Source organism: Dasypus novemcinctus, chromosome 11, assembly GCF_030445035.2.
Source record: "Dasypus novemcinctus isolate mDasNov1 chromosome 11, mDasNov1.1.hap2, whole genome shotgun sequence".
Lineage (NCBI taxonomy): Eukaryota > Metazoa > Chordata > Mammalia > Cingulata > Dasypodidae > Dasypus > Dasypus novemcinctus.
In genome coordinates, this window is record NC_080683.1 from 85414395 (window position 1) to 85428978 (window position 14584).

At 42.9% G+C, this 14584-nt stretch overlaps 1 protein-coding gene across 1 annotated transcript in view; it reads right to left on the reverse strand.

Moving 5' to 3' along the window:
• AK9 (adenylate kinase 9) overlaps positions 1 to 14584 on the reverse strand; it is a 194894-nt gene that overhangs the window by 14674 nt on the left and 165636 nt on the right. The window contains exons 32-33 of the mRNA XM_058307272.2: positions 3777 to 3990; positions 2546 to 2747 (exon numbers count right to left, since the gene is read on the reverse strand). Of these exons, the coding sequence (XP_058163255.1) occupies positions 2546 to 2747; positions 3777 to 3990 (416 nt within the window). The remainder of the gene's footprint in view (positions 1 to 2545; positions 2748 to 3776; positions 3991 to 14584) is intronic.

Below are 14584 nucleotides of genomic sequence, written 5' to 3' on the forward strand. Positions count from 1 at the left end.
AGGCTATAAAAGAGTTTTCCATTGTAAAGAATAAATAGCAGTGTATTCATTCTCTATCAGATGGAAAGTTAATTATAACTCTTTCCCTGTAATACAAGCAGTGCTACAATGAGTATCCTTGTGCCTGCCTCCTTGTGCACATGGGCAGGAGTTAGTCCAGTTAGTCCAGATAACAGGAATTTTCATGAGTTGAAAAAAAGACTTAAACTTGCAGATTAAAAAGATTCTCAGCACCCCAGAAAACAAGAAAAATAAACACTCCTAACTAAATTTTCAAATAAAAGTTTAAATACATACACATATAAGCCAAAACAGCTTATTGAAAAAGAAAAAAAAAAAGAGTGGCTTTAGATATTATCCCTGGAACATTAAAAGCCAGAAGAGAATAAGGCATTATCAACAAAAATTGAGGGGAGAAAGATTGATATTCAGCCAGATTGTTATCAGGAATGAAAAAAAACAGAAGGTCTGGAAAAAGATGGGGTAAAAATTAAAATTTATTTATGGAACTATATTTAGCATTTACCTAGTATACCTATCTTTTCATGACCAATGAAACAACTATATATATATATCTCATACCAGGTCACTGAAGTTAAACCTGAAATTCTAGGAGCAGAAGTTGTTCAAGTTCTAATTTCTTGTATGATACAATGGAATTAGAAAAAGGTGAAAAATTAATTGATAAGGTCCTCATCTTTCTGGAAATTAAAAAACCCACTTTCCTGAATTTGAGGAAAAAGGAAATGCAAATGACATTAATGGACTGTTAGAAACTAAAAATGAGAACACAGAGCAAAACCAAGTGGAATAGAGCCAAAGTTATCCTGAAAGATCAATACACAGAGATAAATTCCTAGCTTGTAAATAATCTATTTTAGAAAATAAAATTAAAACAAATTAAGTAAATTTAGTAAGAAATAAAATTAAATCAGAAGAAAAGATGAAGGATTAATAAACAAATCTAAGACCTGATTCTTTACTATCCCATAAAAGGGAAAAAGACTGGCAAATCTAATCCAGAAAAAGCAGACAACAGATAGATTTAAAATTAGAATGAGATTTTAACAACAGAAATGAAGAACACAGATTAAAATAGAACATCATGTAAAACTGTACATTTGAAAGTTTTGATGAAATGGATGTATAGAAGAGTACGTTTTCTTTTTTTTAATTAAAAATATTTTCTTTGGTCATTTGAATGATTCTCAAAGTTAGGCGTTTGCAGGAAGGAGGGCAGCCATTGTTTATGAGATTAGTGTTTTGAAAAGTCTCAGGTGGAACAGATGTGGCTCAAGCAGTTGAGCACCTGCTTCCACATGGGAGGTTCTGGGTTTGGTTGCTGGTGCTTCCTAAAAACAGAAAAACAAACGAAAAAACCAACTCACTGTTGCCGATGTGGCTCAGTGGTTGAGCTGAGCACCAGCTTCCTACATACGAGGTACTGGGTTCAATCCCCAGTCCTGGTACCTCAAAAACAAAAACAAAAACAAAAACAAAAACAAAAACGTCGCTGGGACTCAATAGAAAGAAGGTATGGGATGGAGTTTTTTCTCTTGTGTCTGAGTTCAGCTAAGGCCCCAAAGCTGAGGACGGTACATGACCGTGTTGACACAGAATGAGGAGCCACCAAATTGGTCCAGGAGCTGTTACCCAGTTCAGCCTGTATAAGAGATGCAGGCGATTTCTTGAGGAGATGCTCTATGAGGGAGCTTTGTAAAAGTGGTATTTCCCTTCTCCTCATTGTGGGGGAAAAGGCTGATTCCTCCCGATGGCCGAGAGAGTGAGCCTAAGAGAGCCTCTAGACCAGAAGGGTATTTCCACTTCACTTCCTTCCTTGTATTGTTCCCTGAGAAGAGCGCTAGAGGGTTCTTGGTAGAACCCGACAGGTGTCCACAGGGGTTTGGATGCGTATATGAAGACTAGGCAGATGTGTGCCCTTGCCTGGTGCTGCCTGTGAAGGTAAATGACCACCAAAAGGAGTCAGCAACCAGCCGAGCTGCACTTACACGGAATGGTGGGCAAGGGGCCGCCATGATCCAGGTGGACCCTGCGCGGGGGGAGGCGAGCAGGGCTGGAGCTATCTCCCCTGACAGTAGACATCTGACTGTTCACCTTAACAGTCGACGTCGACACTTGACAGCCAAGCTACATAAAAGAGCCTTCATTCTTCCTTCTCATCTCTCCATCCTCCACCAGAAAAGTGTACATGCATAAAGAGACATTTTCCTGGCTTGGGGTTCTAACCATAAGGGATAGAGAAAAGACAGACCTTAAGTAAATAACTTGTCTCTGAGTTCCTCTGTAGAGCAAAAACCAACCAAACAAAAAACTTCCATGTTCTGTTGTTTACAGGCATAGAACTGATCTGCACATACAGAAAATGATCTTCAACTTTTAAATATTGGCATACAAATTTAAATATGAGTTATTGCAAAGCCATGATTTCCAAAATTTCCCTTGTGAGCAATTTGTTGAGAGAATATTTACTTCTCTCCCACCCCCTCCACATCTGCCCACCTCCGACCCTACCTGACTCACTTACCCTGCAATATTGCATTTACTTTCCATCAGAGCAATTTCAATGGCCTGAATAGCCAGTTCATCAGGTGCAGTCATTCCTTTATGAAGATGCCAGTTTAACATAAGTGCCAGCTCTGTTTCTGGTTGGTGGTTTAATACATAACGCAAAGCATCTCCCACCGATAAGCACTTTAAGCCATATACGCTTGCAAGTTTTTGGGCAACTGAAAAACATTAAAATTTTAAAAGTATATATTTCATGTCGCAAATTCATCAGTTAATTTTAGTTTTAGGGAAGTGGACTTGGCCCAGTGGTTAGGGTGTCCCGTCTACCACATGGGAGGTTCGCGGTTCAAACCCCGGGCCTCCTTGACCCGTGTGGAGCTGGCCCATGCGCAGTGCTGATGCGCGCAAGGAGTGCCCTGCCACGCAGGGGTGTCCCTGCGTAGGGGAGTCCCAGGCGCAAGGAGTGCGCCCGTAAGGAAAGCTGCCCAGCGCGACAGAAAGCACAGCCTCCCTAAGAATGGCGCAGCGCACACAGAGAGCTGACACAGTGAGATGACGCAACAAAAAGAAACACAGATTCCCATGCTGCTGACAACAACAGAAGCGGACAAAGACAACGACACAGCAAATAGACACAGAAAACAGACAAGTAGGGCGGGGGAAGGGGAGAGAAATAAGTAAATAAATAAATCTTTTAAAAAAAGTTTTAGTTTTAGGCTATAGTTAATGATAGCAACAGTAAGCTAAACTTCACATTCTTAAAATAAAGTTTAAAAATAAAAATTGCCACATTTACTGAAATAATACCGTCAAAAGTCAGTCGTCATTAGTACCCCAGGAATGTGGCTGGTGGATCTAGTGAATCAGTCAGCTCTGTGGGTTTTTTCCCAGAACCAAACAATTTTTAAGTGTTTTGTTTCTTCTGCACAAGGTAGCAATGTTTTTTTAGAGTTTTGCAAGGCTTCTTATTTGTACTATAAATATTTGGTATATGGTCCAAAATAACTATCTAATGTTTCTATTTCACTGGATTGTACTGTTTGGTAAAATTTTCTTCTAAAATCATTTGACCCTGGGCTTTTACGAGTTGGATTATACATTTTAATGCCTTTTCTTCAATGATTATTGGTCTAGTTAGGTTTTCTATCTCTTTTTGAGTTAATTTTGATAGTAGGTTTCCTGGAGAAGTGGAATTTTCAGGGGATCTTGTTATTCCTTTAGGAAGACAAAGGCAGATACACACTCACCTGTAGTTTTTCCAGATTTTGGAGGCCCTACAATTGCAATTCTAACTGGAAGAGTAGGCTTAGGTTTGGGCTGGCGGATATATTTGATAGGATTCTTCATAAATTTTTCTTTAGATTCCTTACTAGATAAAAAATAAATATACTGACGATGGATTACAGGATAACTTGGAGTCTCTGAACTTTCAACAGGCTTGAATGTTTCTCCTTCACTTAGCTGCAATATATACACAATTTAATTTATAACTTAGTTTTATTTTATACAGCATTTCCCCCAAATACATTCGAAAATGACAATTTTTAAAGGAAAAATATTTCTTACAGAATATTAAAGTAAATTAAAATCAAATGTTAATATTCAATAACTTTGTAAAAAGCATAAATTATTTTATATGCATATGTAATCAACACACTCCTAACTGGATTTTGGTTTCTAGCAATTACAATTCTTTTATTCCATAATGTTTTTAATGTATATTGTACACCTCTGTCAATGAATGTAAAGTTGTTTGTATACATTCATGGGCCAATTTATTCTTATAACTAGCAGGGAAAATCCCACTGGATTCTCTTCCACATTGTTAAACAGATGAAATACAACTCATGTAAATATTAAGAGCAGCCTTAAAAGGGAAAAATACCTTTAAAAAGCAGTGAAAAACAAACAGGCAAACAAACAAAAAACACAAACCCAAAACTGTCTGAGATAGATGACAAATATTATGGGAGCAGATGTAGCTCAAGTTGTTGAGCAACTGCTTCCCATGTTTTCCATGTATGAGGTCTTGGGTTTGATCCCTCATACCACCTGAAAAAAAAGGGCAGTTAAAGGTATGGGTATGTATGGGTTATGGGGAGTGGTTCCACATCTTTGCATTGATGATGATAAGGACTTGGTAATTAATTGATACTAGTTTTAATACACTAAAAAAAAAAAAAAAAAGCATCAGTTGCCCAAGCATCACACATCCCCAGGTATCACAAACCAGGTGTAAAGCCACATGGTATTATTGCTCCTCACTGAGAACTATACCGGGAGAGTTCAATGGTGTTGTCAATATCATCATCCTTGGGCTGGAGTGAACTTTATGGCTAATGGTGAGAGAGATTAGTGTAGTGAAAGGGAAGACATGGTTCAGAGCTGAGGCTGGGTGGACAACATGGTCGAAGGACAACACGGTGGACAGACAATGTGGACGGCAGGCCACATGACCATGAGACCCCACCCAGAAATCTCCTGAAGGACTCTGTGAGAGCCTGGCCACGAGAATCTTATTTGGAGTGAGAATCCCATTAGGGGTCAAGGGAAAGCCCTGGATACCTCAAAAGGCCTCACCAGTGCCCCCCTGAGAAATGACAAATGGGGCAACCAATCACAACAGCAAATAGTCGGAGCCCCTCCCCCAACATTATGAAGGGGGAGGAGGAAAGATTTTATTTATTTTTTAAAAGATTTATTTATTTATTTCTCTCCCCTTCCCCCCTACCCTGGTTGTCTGTTCTCTGTGTCTATTTTGTTGCATATTCTTTGTCTGCTTCTGTTGTTGTCAGCGGCCTGGGAATCTGTGTTTCTTTTTGTTGCTTCATATCGTTATGTAAGCTCTCCGTGTGTGTGGCACCATTCCTGGGCAGGCTGCACTTTCTTTCACGCTGGGCGGCTCTCCTTACAGGGGGCACTTTCCTTGTGCATGGGGCTCCCCTACGCGGGGGACACCTCTTCGTGGCAGGGCACTCCTTGCGCGCATCAGCACTGTGCATGGGCCAGCTCCACACGGGTCAAGGAGGCCCGGGGTTTGAACCACGGACCTCCCATGTGGTAGACGGACGCCCTAACCACTGGGCCAAGTCTGCCACCGAGGAAAGACTTTAAAAAGCCCTGACCTGGGGCCCCACCCAAGTGTCTCCTTCCATAGCACCCCTGTGGCTCATGCCTCAGGCTGTGTACTTTTTTCCTTTTCTTATTTTTTAATAAACTCTTCACTCCTTGCCTACCCTATGGCCTGACCTTACATTCTTTTATATGACCTAAGAACCTAGGGAGGAGTGGGGGGTACAGGAGAGTGGGGTATATGGGAACCTCTTATATTTTTTAATGTAACATTTTGTGTGATCTATGTATCTTAAAAAAAAAAAAAAAAAGATAATTTAAAAAAGAAACTAGAAGCCCAGAAACCAGAGCTATCTGCTAACAATGGTAGGGAAAAGGAGAAATTCAGAGTTAGGTGAGAGTATCTGATGCATATTAAATACTTGATGATATTAGAAAAGCTGAAAATTCAATGAGTCCCTTTCAAATTCCTAAATAAAGTGTGAATCCTTTCAGTAATTTCTGCTGCTGCCAAAAATATCTACCATATATTTACCATGGCATCATGGAATCAATACTATTGAATTGTCATGTACCCAGCAGGATTCTCTAAGAGCTCTGATAAACAATTAATTATATATTTAAACTCTCTGAACAGTGCTCACTTCTCCACAGGCATTGTTGGACAATTCCAATCATGTTTGGATATGAGCCTTTTCTTTCGCCCTAAATAGGATTCTAGCTTTGCCTAGTTAGTTCTTCTCTTTTCTTGTCCATTTCAGAGAGAAGGTTGACTTCTTTTCATGACTATTTTTCAAAAGCTTTCCAGATGATTTTGTTATATGCTTAACTTTATTCAATTTCTTTATGGAGAGATGTGTTGTAGTGTTTCTGTATTACAGCATGATATTTGAAAAGGTTTCTCATGGCATCTTTATGCTTAAGATAAAGAATAAGAGGAAGCAGATGTGGCTCAAGCAACTGGGCTCCCATCTACCATATAGGAGGCCCAGGGTTTGATACTCAGGGCCTCCTGGTGAAGGCAAGCTGACCTATGTAGCGTGCTGGCCCGTGCAGAGTGCTGACCTGCACAGTGTACTCCCCACACAGGAGTGCTGCCCCATGCGGGAGTGCGGGCCCACGTGGAAAGCTGGCGCAGCAAGATGATGTAACAAAAAGAGACACAGAGGAGAGATAATAAGAGACGCAGCAGACCAAGGAGCTGAGGTGGTGCAAGAGAATGATCGCCTTTCTCCCACTTCAGAAGGCCCCAGGATTGGTTCCTGCAGCTGCCTAATGAGAATACAAGCAGACTCTGAAGAATCATAGTGAATGGACAAGGAGAATAGACAATGAAGGGAGGAGGAAGAAATAAATAAAATAAATAAACCTTTAAAAGAAGTTAAAGAATAAGGTAACACAATTAAGCAGAATTGAAAGCAATTGTGTCAATATCAACAAGAAGGTTTCAAGTAATATGAACACAGCTCCATTCCTGACTTGTCCTCTAAAATATTTTTTATCAGTGACCAATAATAATAGTGTATATTAGTAACAATAGCTTATATTTATTGAGCACTTACAAAGAGCCCAGTACTGTTACAAGCACTTTACACCAATTAACTCACTTAATCTTTTTTTTTTTAAGATTTATTTTTCATTTATTTCTCTCCCTTTACCACCCACCCCCCACCATTGTCTGCTCTCTGTGTCCATTCTCTATGTGTTCTTCTGTGTCCGCTTGCATTCTTGTCAGTGGCACTGGGAATCTGTGTCTCTTTTTGTTGAGTCATCTTGCTGCGTCAGCTCTTGGTGTGTGCGGTGCCACTCCTGGGTAGGCTGCACTTTTTTGCGCTGGGCGGCTCTCCTTGAGGGGTACACTCCTTGCGCATGGGGCTCCCCTACAGGGGGGATACCCCTACATGTCATGGCACTCCTTGTGTGTATTAGCACTGCACATGGGCCAGCTCACCACACTGGTCAGGAGGTCCTGGGTTTGAACCCTGAACCTCCTTTGTAGTAGGCAGAGACTCTTTATCAGTTGAGCTAAATCTTCTCTCACTTAATCTTTGTAACAATACTGTAAGGTAGGAACTACTCTGAATGGCTCAGAGGGGTAAGTCATTTGCCCAAGGTCTTGTAGCTAGTAAAGGGTGGTTTTGAACTCAGGCAATCTGACTCCAGAGGCCAAGGTCTTATCCACCCTGCTATCTTGCACCCAGATAAAGAGAAGAAGTTATATTGGTCAAATGAGCAGGTCACATGCATATGAGAGATAAAAGACTAATCATGTTAAAAATACTGCAGTGCGTTGGAATGATAGTCCAATGTCATAGAGATAGTAAATGATTTTTCAGATGATATGAAAAATGAAGAAGGGAGCTTCACTGCCTGTGAGTGCAACACAAGTTTACTATGTGGCATGCCTAAAAGAATAAATGAATGCTACCTGTGGTTCTTTTAAAACATGACCACAAATTCTTTGTTAATCCTCTCTCCAAGAGGTAGAGCCTTATTCTCCTCTCCTTGAATGCGGTCTGGACTTAGCAGCTCACTCCTATAGCAGAGAAAAAAGGGGAAGTGATAGTGTGTGACTTTGGAGACTAGATCAGAAATGATACTGTGACTTCTTTCTTGCTTTCTTTTGGACTGATTGCTCAGCGGGGAGGGGGGGAAGTCAGCTGCTACATTGTGAGGACATTCAAGTAGTTCTAGAGGCCCATGGGGTGAGGAGTGGGTCATCTTGGGAGTAGATTTTTCCATATTGGTCAAGCTCACAGATGATTGCAGCCCTTACAAATAAGTTTTTTTTACAATATATTTTTATTAGAGAAGTTATGAACTTATAAGACAATTATACACATGTGGAATTCCCACACAACATCCCTCCACCAACATACTACAGTGTTGTGGAACATTTGTTACAAATTATGAGATAATATCATCAGACTATTACCACAAACTAGACCTAGAGTGCATATTTGGTATATTTTTTCCATTCCCTCCCCCTCCCCATTATTAGCACAGTACATCTTTGGCATTGATGCAAGAATATTACAGTATTTCTATTAACTGTATAGTTCATAGGTTACATTGTATTTTTCCCATGCTCTCCCACATTCTTATCACCCTACAATAGTGATGTACATTTGTTCTAGCTCATAGGACATTCTTGTATTTGTACTATTAATGTTGCAGAGAAGTGGGGTGTGTGCGGTATTGAAGGCCAGGACACGAGAACTCTGAGAAGGAAGTTGGTTTATTTCGACCGGCCAGACTCGGGACTCTTGTCCTAATAATAACCGAGCCCCAATAGCATTTTTCGGTCCCTTTTATACAGAGGTTTAAGATCAGGGAGACAAAGGGTGATGGTATGCAAATGGATCTCTGGTTAGTTTCTTCAGTGTTTGATCTGAGTATCAGATAGGTTATTTCCTCCAGGTGAGTTGCATATTCCCCACATTCCAAGCCAGCTTGGATTTAGCATAGCTTCCACATTCCATCTGGATGCAACCTTGAATAGACCTTCAGCCTTGCATCCTTTCTGAACATTCAAAGACTGTAGGACCTATATTACTCATTTGGACTTTTGGGGGACTAGGTACACTTGGAAACAATTTTGAATTTATGCACAGGCTATATCATATCCCCCCCTCCCCCGCTTTGAGGCCAAGCTTAAGTTATTAAGCTTTCGCGTCACTATTGTCTGAGTCCCTCTGGACTGACTGGTTTGTATACAGAGCCATGAGATGGGCACCTGTTTGCCTTCTTACTATACCATTTATTAGGGTGCGCATTCTGTTTATGATGAAAGGGAGGAGGCAGGGAAGGATGATGCATGCTCTTATGAAGAAGGCAATTATTTCCAGTAGAAGCTTGAAATTGTTTACTATTGACTGCAGGCTTCCAAAGGGATTATTTAAATTCCAACCATTCCAGGTTTGCACTGGGACATGAGCAATTCTTACTCTTTTGCTTGTAATTTCATCAATAACCTTTCCAGTGTTATCTAATTCAAGGCAGCAGTTAGAGAGATTGAAGTTTCCACAAACTCCCCCTTCAGCTGCCAAGAGATAGTCTAGGGCAAGACGGTTTTGATAGATAGCATTTCTGAATTTAGTTTGCTGTTGGGCTAGTAAGTTTAGTGCATGGGCAGTTTCATTAGTTATTATCTCTACCACAGCTTGTAGGCGGATGATTCGGTTTAGCATATAGATAGGGGTTCGATAACCCCACATGCCCTCCTCTGCCAGGGTTGCTGGCCCATAGTATTGGATTATACGTGAGGGGGCCATTCTTCACCTCCCCAGGTAGTGACAGCCCTTTTTTCTCTTATGTTTGGGTATACTGGCTGGCTTAGCTCTTTCCCTTCTGTTAAGGGAATGAGGAAGAAGGAGGGTTTTATTGTACCAAGCATACAAGTTCCACACCAGTTTCGCGGAAGTTTAAGAATGCAACCTTCCCACAAATCCAGTACAAACCATTTGGGGTGGTAAAGGGGCCCTTTGCCGTGGAGTTCAACACTGTGATTAATTTGGGGAAAGTATGATTTATGAGAACGAGGTCAGCTTCGTTCCATGTTCCCCAAGGCTCTGCTGTATTTGTGGTATAATTTTCGAATTTTCCCCCTGTACATGTTAGGTTTCCAACAGCTATAGAGGAGCTTAGGCAGACCCTTGAAACACAATATTTTCCTGTGACAGAAGTTTGCAAGGCCACATACTATCTCGGGGGACAGCCGGGAGGCCAGTTGCATTATATGGTTGGCTGTAATTGTATTTCCTGGTTTCTCAGGGTCATTGGTCTCCCATATCAGTACCTCCACATATGTAGCATGAGGAGACATTTAAGGCTGTCCCTACCACTTCAGTCAGGCTTATAAAGAGGTTTCTTGCTGCTTGTGGGATGGAAAAGGGCTTTTCCATTTCTTCATAGAAGGAGCGGAACACAGAATGGGCTTTATTTGTGAGTGAGTATTCCTGATACCCAACCCAAAAGTAGGCTTCCTTTACCATCAATGCGGAGGCCCATTTGGACTTCCTGAGTCTGCCAGGATTCAGGTTTAAGGATGGTGAGGTTTAAGGGGTTACATTGACCACGTGCAAAGTTAGCCAGGGCCATACCCTTGGTGAGGATAGCCATTTGTTTAGCTATGTCTGTGTTCCAGGTGGCCCAGGTGACACAAGACCAGTAGGGGCAGTAGTATGCACCTATGTGTTTGCACCAAAAGCCCCCCCCCTTGGGCTGCACTTTTTATTTTTGGAGTGCACATATACTCATTGTTATGCGTATACGTCTGCTCCCAGCTGAGCCATCCACAATCTGTGTTCCATGGTATCCCGGAGTCTATAACTTGACATGCGTCAAATAGGAGGGACACTCGTTGGTTCTGGCTAGTGACTGGGGTGGAGGAAAGCAGCTCTCCATTTTGATCAAGCACTCTTATTTCCCATTTATGGGAGATTGTTGGGGATCTAGGGTCATAGCAGGTTATTTGGCCAGATGCGTTACAGACATATAGGAGATTCCCTGAAACTGATAGGTGGTTATCTGGCCCTTGCAGGTGTAATAACTATGATATATTAATGTGGTGTTGACATGGGCCCCTGTACGCACCTTTTGAATACATGGCTCACACTGTGTTGTCGACCTGGGACCAGGGGAGGGTTAGGGCTAGAAGTAGGAAAAAGAGCTGAAGGGTCATTGTAATGGATTAAACCGGATTCCTAATTTTCGGCTGTGCATAGACCAATCAGCTTCCAGGGTGTGATTGGAGCAGAGCTCGGTGTTCAGTCCTCAATCTTCAGCCGTGCGTGGACCAGTCAGCTTCTGGGGTGTGACTGGAGCAGGGCTTGGTGTTCCCCTTTTCGCAAGATGAGTTTGGTTGAGCTGTGGGTGTCTGGAATACAGGTCCAGGACTCTGGGGCAGCTCACTTGACTCGGCTGTGGTGTATCCACGGGGTGATTTCAGCTACTTTAACTGCAGTGGGGGTGAATAAAATGACAAGATAGGGCCCTCGCCATCGAGGGGCTAGTGGAGCGACTTCCAGTCCTTGACCCAAACTGCATCTCCTGGCTTGTACAGGTGTACAGAGCTGCTTAAGCTAATGGGGGCCCTTTCTTGGACCCAGTGATGCAGGTTATGTAGGGTTTTTCCTAAGCTGATCATCTGCTGAGCTACTGATAAGTTTCCTCTTTCTCTGAGCTCCCCTTCTATATTTCTGATTAAGGGAGGAGGCTTCCCAAAGAGGATTTCAAAAGGGGTTAGGCTTAGTTTTTGGCTTGGGCTGGCTCGAACTTGTAGGAGAGCACTTGGAAGTACCTGCACCCATGTTAGCCCAGTTTCTTGGCAAATCTTGGCCATATAAGTCTTTATTGTATGGTTCATTTGCTTTACCTTTCCTGAGCTCTGAGGATGGTAAGCGGTGTGTAGCTTCCATTGGATGCGCAGTGCCTTTGCAATCTTTTGAGTGATTTTGGAGACAAAGGCAGGTCCGTTGTCAGAGCCAATCGAGAGTGATAGCCCATAGTGAGGAATGATTTCCTTGAGGAGAACCTTGGCTACTTCTTCAGCTTTTTCGTTCGAGTGGGAAAGGCTTCTACTTAGCCAGAAAACGTGCAAACAAGGACCAGGAGATATTTATAGCCTCCAGATCGTGGCATTTCAGTGAAACCAACTACTAGATCTTCAAGAGGCATACTGTCAGTTCTCTGGACCCCTGGGGCTCCTGTGGGTCCCTGGCGAGGGTTGTTCTTTGCACATGTCACACACCATTGGCATACAGCATGGGTGATAGCGACTAGTCTTGGGATGTAGAAGAATCTTTCCAACATTTCCTTAAGATGGGTTTTCCCCAAGTGTGTGTTCTCATGGTTGTCTTGAACTACAGTTGCTGCTAATATTTGTGGCACAACTACTCTGTGATCAGGCAATGTCCACCATCCATTTTCTCCTTGTGTCCCGCCCTCAGAGAGTATCCATTCTCTCTCGCTTGAGTATATTGTGGTTCTTGGTGACTCAGAGGCTGCGGGATGACAGCAGGCATTGTATCCTGGAAGTTCTGATAATTAAAGGGTTGAGAAATGAGAGCGGTGGCCAGGTTTTCAGATAGGGATCCCTTCCGTGCCACTCTTTTTGCTTCAGCGTCTGCCCTCCGATTTCCCTGGGCAATGGGGCTGTGGCTTGTCTGGCATCCCTTACAGTGCATTACAGCCACTTTCACAGGCTCCCAAACTGCTTCTAGTAGCTCCAGAATCTGTGTGCCATATTTAATGCTCTTCCCTCTAGAGTTAATGAGTCCCTTTTGTTTGTATAAGGCTCCACGCGCATGCAGGGTAAGAAAGGCGTATTTGGAGTCTGTGTAGATGTTAACTTTGGCTCCGGCTGCAAGTTGCAGGGCTCGTGTGAGGGCAATGAGTTCAGCTTTCTGTGTTGATGTGTTATCTGGGAGGCGTTGCGTCTCTACTGTGGTTTCAGATGTTACTACAGCATATCCTGCTCGCCGATTGCTGCCCTGCATAAAGCTACTCCCATCCGTGAAGAACTCCATGCCAGGATTTGCCAGTGGATGGTCTTGGAGGTCTGGCGGGCTGGAATATACTTCTTGCAATGTTTCCAGGCAGTTATGGGCTGGAACCCCTGGCTCCACGGGTAGCAGGGTGGCTGGATTTAGGGTTTTTACAAGTTCTAGCTGGATGGATGGATTTTCACATAATAGGGTTTGATATTTAACCAGGCGGCTGTTAGTAAGCCAATGTGTTCCTTTGGCTTCTAAGATTGTGATTATTGCATGTGGAACCCGGGCAATTATAGGCTGCCCAAGAGTTCATTTTATAGCTTCTACTGTAAGCATGGCTGCAGCTGCTACGGCTTGCAAACATGAGGGCCACCCCTGGGCTACAGTGTCCAGTTATTTGGATAGATACGCTACAGGTCTTTGCCAGGAACCGAGGTATTGAGTGAGTACTCCTACTGCGATGCTTTGGCGGTTGTGAACGTAGAGGTAGAACGGCTTAGTGAGGTCTGGAAGCCCGAGGCTCGGTGCTTCCATTAGAGCTTGTTTGAGAGCAGTGAAAGCGTTTTTCTGTGGGCTTTCCCAGAGCAGGGGATCACGATCTTCCCCCTTTGTGGCTTCATATAAAGGGCGCGTGAGGACCCCAAAATTGGGGATCCAATTGAGGCAGAATCCAGCTGCCCCAAGGAACTCTCGCAGCTTCCGGTGTATGTTGGGCTCAGGGAGACTACAGATCGCTTTCTTTCTTTCAAGACCCAATTCACGGTGCCCCTGCGACATTTTATAACCTAGTTATTTGACCTGAGGTAGGCAGATTTGGGCTTTTTTTTCTTAGACACTCGATAGCCCTTTTGCTATAGATGCTTTATAGAACATGGGTTCCATCGGCACAGTCTTGATAGGTGGGACTTCCGAGAATGAGATCATCTACATATTGGACAAGAAAACAGTTATGGCTTTCTGCTTTAAAGGATTTGAGATCACTGGCCAGGGCTTGTCCAAAAATAGTGGGTGCGTTTTTAAATCCCTGAGGTAATCACGTCCATGTCAGCTGCTGCTTTTCACCTGAGTTTGGATTTTCCCATGTAAAGGCAAAAATAGGCTGGCTCCGGGGTGCTACCCGAATGCAGAAGAAGGCATCCTTAAGATCTAGGCATGACAAGTAGATTGCCGATGCGGGTATTAAGCTGAGAAGAGTATAAGGATTAGAAACCGCAGAATGAAGGGTTATTACTGCCGAATTAACTGCTCGTAAATCCTGGACTGGGCGGTAATCTCCATCAGCCTTTTTAACTGGGAAGAGAGGGGTGTTCCACGGAGACTGGCACAGCTTCAATATGCTCTCATTCAGCAATCCCTGAATATGTAGCTGGACACTTTCTTGCGCTTCGTGTGGAACTGGATATTGCTTTATGCTTACTGGACTGGCCGTAGGCGTTATTTCAATAATAATTGGAGGAATGTCACATGCCATCCCCATTGGGTTACCC